This window comes from Oncorhynchus nerka, linkage group LG12 (assembly GCF_034236695.1).
Source record: "Oncorhynchus nerka isolate Pitt River linkage group LG12, Oner_Uvic_2.0, whole genome shotgun sequence".
In the NCBI taxonomy this organism is placed as follows: domain Eukaryota; kingdom Metazoa; phylum Chordata; class Actinopteri; order Salmoniformes; family Salmonidae; genus Oncorhynchus; species Oncorhynchus nerka.
In genome coordinates this window covers 13,279,248-13,286,113 of record NC_088407.1, presented here as the reverse complement: position 1 = coordinate 13,286,113, position 6,866 = coordinate 13,279,248, and the positions used below count along the sequence as shown (strand labels likewise).

The 6,866-nt window shown below is 43.9% G+C and overlaps 1 protein-coding gene across 1 annotated transcript in view; it reads right to left on the bottom strand.

The window, feature by feature from the left end:
* Nucleotides 1-744: 744 nt before the first annotated feature.
* Nucleotides 745-6,866, bottom strand: part of sema4f (sema domain, immunoglobulin domain (Ig), transmembrane domain (TM) and short cytoplasmic domain, (semaphorin) 4F) — a 154,960-nt gene continuing 148,838 nt past the window's right edge. Inside the window, exon 18 of the mRNA XM_065025247.1 lies at nt 745-6,765. Coding sequence (XP_064881319.1) covers nt 6,195-6,765 — 571 coding nt within the window. The 3' untranslated portion in view covers nt 745-6,194. The remainder of the gene's footprint in view (nt 6,766-6,866) is intronic.

The following is a 6,866-nucleotide window of genomic DNA, read 5'->3' as shown; positions in this document are numbered from 1 at the left end:
GCCCCATTCACCTGGTGATAAGTTTGTTGTTGCTAGCGTATGATGTGGCCCCATTCACCTGGTGATAAGGTTGTTGTTGCTAGCGTATGATGTGGGCCCCATTCACCTGGTGATAAGGTTGTTGTTGCTAGCGTATGATGTGGGCCCCATTCACCTGGTGATAAGGTTGTTGTTGCTAGCGTATGATGTGGGCCCCATTCACCTGGTGATAAGGTTGTTGTTGCTAGCGTATGATGTGGGCCCCATTCACCTGGTGATAAGTTTGTTGTTGCTAACGTATGATGTGGGCCCCATTCACCTGGTGATAAGGTTGTTGTTGCTAGCGTATGATTTGGGCCCCCGTGTCGCCAGGTTGCCTGGACAAGAAAAGGTTGAAGACCCATGGTGCATTGTGCCTATTTTTGTTCTATTATTGCAACTGAAATAAAATGCTTTATGTCGTATAAAAAACATGTGTCTAAAACAGAAGTTTATTCCAACGAGAATCTGACCTGGTTAAATAAACGTTTCATATGAAATGTAAAGGACAGGATTCTATCGGTAGAGCAGCCCACTGGACAAACGGTCAATTATTCATTTTAAAGGTGATTCCTGATTGAGCCGGAATATACAGCGTTCACAGTGAATACAGTCTCCGTGAACGTGGGAATATTAAAAGCTGCATTCTACTTCCCTCGATTCGATTGATTTCCGGCCTAGGTACGGTAAATACATACAGACAGACAGACAGACCAGTATGCCATAGGAGGTACTGTAAGTAGCCTTTAATTTACAGAAAGCATCACAATGCAAACAAACACACACACATGCATGCACACACACGCACACACACACACGCACACACACACACGAATAATCTCTAGTATTCACAACCTGGGATAGAAGAAACATTGTAAACAAAAATCTGGGACCCTCAAATTAGTACGATATGTTATATTTGGTATGGTATTGGTATGGTACTGTATATATTTATTTGTGGAATTCCTTCACCCATTTTGTACATGTTTACGAATTGCAATTCGTACAATATGTTACTAATGTTCAATATGTATATGTTATGATTTCCAATTGGTTGTGGCTAACGTTAGCTAGGTGGCTAACACTAACGTCACCTACTGTCGGTGCTAGGCTAGGGGTTATGGTTAACGTTAGAAGTTAGGTTAAAGGGTTAGGTTAACATGCTAAGTAGTTGCAAAGTAGCTAATTAACTAAAATGCTAAAGTTGTCTGTGATGAGATTAGAACACACACCTTTAGGGTTGCTAGATGTTTGCATTATATGTATGTAACCTGATGTGAAATGGCTAGCTAGTTAGCGGTGGTGCGCGCTAATAGCGTTTCGATCGGTGACGTCACTTGCTCTGAGACCTTGAAGTAGTTGTTCCCCTTGCTCTGCAAGGGCTGTGGCTTTTGTGGCGCGATGGGGTAGCGATGCTTCGTGGGAGGCAGTTGTTGATGTGTGCAGAGGGTCCCTGGTTCGAGCCCAGGTAGGGACGGAAGCTATACTGTTACATGTACACCCAACCATCCTCCTTTGGTTTTTGCCTTAAGTAACCTTCTTTCTTATGCAACCATACCAAACGTTACATATCATACTAATATGATTGTCCCGGATGTTCGTTTACCACGTTAGAGCCTGGTATTCAAAACAAATGTACACATTTTTTAAAAATCATCATACAGTATATAAATTATTAAGATAAATCCTTAGGCTTGTATCCCAAATAGCACCCTATTCCCTACATAGTTCACTACTTTTGACCAGGGCGCAAATATAGTGCACTATAAAGGGAATAGTGTGACATTGGGGAAGCATACTTAGAATCCAACATATCTGTACTGTACACCTTTATCATACGTATTTAAAGTAGGGGTCAAAGAGAGGGTAATATTCTGGAGAGAGAGAGAGAGACAGAGAGAGAAATGTAGAGTTCTATCATTGCCACGTATGTAACATTGTGTACCGATTCTACTATAAGAAGAAGATACTGAAAGACTGGATGACGTCGCCACCCAGTGGCCACACAAGCTCATGGCATCATAGCGTCACTGCTCATCTCTATACATACATACTGTGTATTCCAAATCACACCCTATTCCGTTTATAGTGCACAAAGTTTGCCCTATGGATCCTGGTCAAAAGTAGTGCATTATGAAAGGAATTGGGTGTGATTTGGAACATAGACTAGTGCATTATAAAAGGAATAGGGTGTGATTTGGAACACAGACTAGTGCATTAGAAAAGGAATAGGGTGTGATTTGGAACACAGATAGTGCATTAGAAAATGAATGGGGTGTGATTTGGAACACAGACACACAGAGACTTTTCAGAGGATAGTGTTGGAGATAACCTGTTAGCTATTTACCTTTCTTTTCTTTCTTTCTTCTTTTTGTATAACTCCCCTCCTCTAATTCAAAATGGTGGCTATAGTGCCTGTCATTATAAGATATATTATAAGATATATTACTTAGGCTTTAATTCTCAAGAATTAAAAAAAATGAATTCTTATTCAAAATCAGGATTCTGGTTTATCTTTTCACCTTCAAAAGTAGGTTGTAGTTTAAAATGCAGTCATTCCATTGGATGGCAGTGTTTGTCACTCAAAATCAGCTGACAAATGGCTGTGCCTATAACTGACTGCCACAGGCCTGTGTTCAACATATGCCGTACTTGGGGCTCAGAGTTTTTTCTTAGGCCGGGATTCAATCCAAATCCCAATCTGCATTTTAAAGGATATTTTACGATTGAGCGGTTAATCGCCTTTAACCACCTTCACAACCACCTTTATAAGCAGCATTGTTGGTGCTATGAATCAAATGATCTGCTCAGGAAAATCTATGGGTCCTATCTTAGAACTAATATGATGGAAACTCACACTAGCCCATGCCTCCAATCCAATGTTTTTACATTTGTGCAGAGTAGTGAACGAGTGTTCAGGAGAAAAGTATGTATTATTGGGACGCACACTGGGTCCGAGCCTGTAAAAAGGGGGCCTAGAGTTTATCCTGGGCAGATAACGTGGTCGGGAGAAACTCCTGGCTCTACATATTCTAACCCGATGATCATTCAACTACGGCAGTGTTTTATGCTATTGTGACATCATCGGTGTTGCCATAGAAATAGAATCCCACTTGTTAAATGGCTGCCGGTCCACCCATTTCAAACCCATTGATTTGATTGGGGAATGTCCTTTCTAGTCATTGTGCTTCTATGGTCTCCTCCCCAACCTCCACTGTACACTCTTAGATTTAAAGGTGCCTGGAAGAACCTTTCAAGCTGAAAAAGATTCCTGAAAGAACCCCTCTGAAAAGAGTCTTTGAGGAATCCATATGTAAAGGTTCAAACGTTTTGTGGCGGGAGAGAATACATTTCGAACCTTTTTAATAATATATTGTAGAGGTGGCAGTCTCAGATTGGAGGCGTGGCTTATTGGAGGCGTGACTTTCAGATAGTTATTTGTGGTCACCCGTTAGTGTAAATGTCATTCCTGTTCATCATGTAAAGTTTGTACACTGCAAATTAACATGTTCCTTGAATATTTATGTGTATTACATATTCTAATACTAACATTGCTGATTCCATTCAGTAATAAAGTGATGATTTGCATAAAGCTGTTGATGAACTCTGTTAGCCTCATTGAAGCTACAAAACTGTCAGTGTTCAACTGTAACATGTGATGACAATACAACAGAACGGATGAACAGGAATGACATTTACTCTCACAGGTGGTCAAAAAAATATAGATCTTAAAGCCACGCCCCTACTAAGTCACGCCTCCACTCCCGGTTCCTACAGGAACCCGTTGCTACATTGAACCATTGAAGCCAGGGTGTCAAACTCATTCCATGGAGGGCCGAGTGTATGCTGTTTTTAAATGTATTAAGACTTGGACAACCAGGTGAAGGGAGATCCTTACTAATTAATTACCTTAATTCATCAATCAAGTACAAGGGTGGAGCGTAAACCCTCAGACACTCGATCCTCTATGGAATGAGTTTAACACATGTTTATTAAAGCTTCCTCCAATAACCCCTCAACTAACCAAAGGTGTAAATATGAACCATTGACAAAAAATGGTTACTCGAGGATCTCCATGGTTACTCGAGGATCTCCAGGGTTACTCAAGGATCTCCAGGGTTACTCAAGGATCCCCAGGGTTACTCAAGGATCTCCAAGGTTACTCAAGGATCTCCAAGGTTACTCGAGGATCCCCAGGGTAACTCGAGGATCTCCAAGGTTACTCAAGGATCCCCAGGGTTACTCAAGGATCTCCAGGGTTACTCAAGGATCTCCAAGGTTACTCGAGGATCCCCAGGGTTACTCAAGGATCCCCAGGGTTACTCAAGGATCTCCAAGGTTACTCGAGGATCTCCAGGGTTACTCAAGGATCCCCAGGGTTACTCAAGGATCTCCAAGGTTACTCGAGGATCCCCAGGGTTAATCGAGGATCTCCAGGGTGACTCGAGGATCTCCAGGGTTACTCAAGGATCTCCAGGGTTACTCAAGGATCTCCAGGGTGACTTGAGGATCTCCAGGGTTACTCGAGGATCCCCAGGGTGACTCGAGGATCCCCAGGGTGACTCGAGGATCTCCAGGGTGACTCGAGTCACCACGAATTCTAAATGTGTACTGTGAAAAACAACATTCTGTTTCTATGGAGTCGACCCCAACTTCTACTGTAACTGTAAAACAACATTGTCTAGTTACATTATATTAAAAGGCTTTATTATTATTATTATTATTATTAAAAACATACAGGACGTTTTGATTGAAACCCCTGGCTTTGTCTCTAATGCCACCCTATCTCCTACATAGTGCACTACTTGTGACCTATAGGGCTCTGGTCAAAAGTAGGTATTTGGGAAAAAGGCCCTCACTCAGAGAAACAAAATGGCGGGTGTTCAATCAGGCTGAAATTCCATAACAGAATCCCTCTCAGTTTTCCCAAATAGGAATGTTCCCAGTCTGAAAATTCCAGAATTTTCCAAAATGTAATTCCGGAATTCCAATTTTCTTATTTTCTTGTCTTAACGTTCCGTCTGGATCTCCAGTTCATGTCTTTATATTTAGGAACTCTCTTTTTCAATCATGACCTTTGAACTGTTGACCTCTAACCTCTAATTAACCTCTGAGCTCAGCCACTTACAGTCCATCTGAGAGGTCTGAGACAGATCCATAGTTTCAGGGCTGTGTCCTGATTTTCTACCTTTTTCCTAAAAGTGTGCACACTTCTGGAGAAAGGAGAGATTATTGGAACGTAACGTCAGCCTTCATTAATAGCAGTCTGTTCTGCTGGAGGTTTGGTGTAAGAAGCCGGCCTCTCGCCACATCATGCCCAGTATCGGTGCAGTCTGGCTTGGCACGGTGTGGCTCTGGGGCCCCTTTGTGACTTGGATTGGTAGTTGAGAGAAAAAAGACAGAGAGGTCGTGAGGGAGAGAGAGAGAAATAGAGAGAGAAAAAGTGAGAGAGAGAAATAGAGAGAGAAATAGAGAGAGAGAAAGCGAGAGAGAGAATAAGAAGAGGGAGAAAGAAACAGTGAGGGAGAAAGATAGAGAGATGGGGGGAGAGAGAGAGAGAGAGAGAGAGATGGGGAGAGAGAGAGATGGGGAGAGAGAGAGATGGGGAGAGAGAGAGAGAGAGAGAGAGAGAGAGAGATGGGGAGAGAGAGAGAGAGAGAGATGGGGAGAGAGAGAGAGAGTATGGCTTTTGTGTGTGTATAACATCACAAGTGATTTATCTCCGTATCCCACCCTTTCTCTCTCTTTTTATCCCTGTTTCGTCTGTGTTCAGCAATAGACAGAGAAGAGCTCAGTAATGTCTCACTTTTCATCCCTGTTTCGTCTGTGTTCAGCAATAGACAGAGAAGAGCTCAGTAATGTCTCTCTTTTCATCCCTGTTTCGTCTGTGTTCAGCAATAGACAAGAGAAGAGCTCAGTAATGTCTCTCTTTTCATCCCTGTTTCATCTGTGTTCAGCAATAGACAAGAGAAGAGCTCAGTAATGTCTCTCTTTTCATCCCTGTTTTGTCTATGTTCAGCAATAGACAGAGAAGAGCTCAGTAATGTCTCTCTTTTCAAATGGCACACTATTCTCTATATAGTGCAGTGCTCATGAACCAGGGTGGTCTTTGGGACACATTCTATATGTCTCTTTTCTCAACTCGTGTATCTTGGTCATGCCTCTATCACCGTGTATCAGATTGAACTCTCCTCACACTGGGCTAATGGTGCTGGTAACTTAAACAACGCAAACCCCGCTAACTCCTCCTCAATTCCCCCCAACCCCTCCCCTAGCCCCTCGTCCTCCTCATCCCCCTGTCCTCCATCCGGCCTCCTCCTCTCTCTCTCTCCTCCCCTCCTCTCGTCCGTCACCATCTCCTGAACGTGAAGCTTCAGCCCATTCACAGCGCTCGCTGCCGTCTGCACGTTACAGTTAGCGTTGTTGGCGTAGCCGGCGTTGCCGTGGCCGCCGACGTGGCCGTGGTTACCGTCGCAGCCGCCGTTGTCGCCAGCGACGCCGTAGTTGCCGTGGTGACCACCGTTGCCGTGGTGGTGTGTCAGTAGCAGTGTTCCATTTCCTCTCTTCTCCGTTAATGGGAACCCCTCCGACAGCAAACTGCCGCTGCTAGGTGACTGCGGTGTCGCCGAGGAGCCGAGCAAGTCCTGCCCTTTCTCCGAGGAAAGGGAGTGGTCTGGGTGGCGCTGGCCAATCCCGCGTCGGCGGGACAGGAAGTAGAGAAGGAATCCTCCGAGGGCGATGCCCAGGCTGGAGGAGAGAGGGGATCAGGGTGTTAAAGAAATATTTAGTTCAGTTTTGAGAGCAGCAAAGAGTGAGTGAAGATGTATGTGTGTGTACGTAAGTATGTG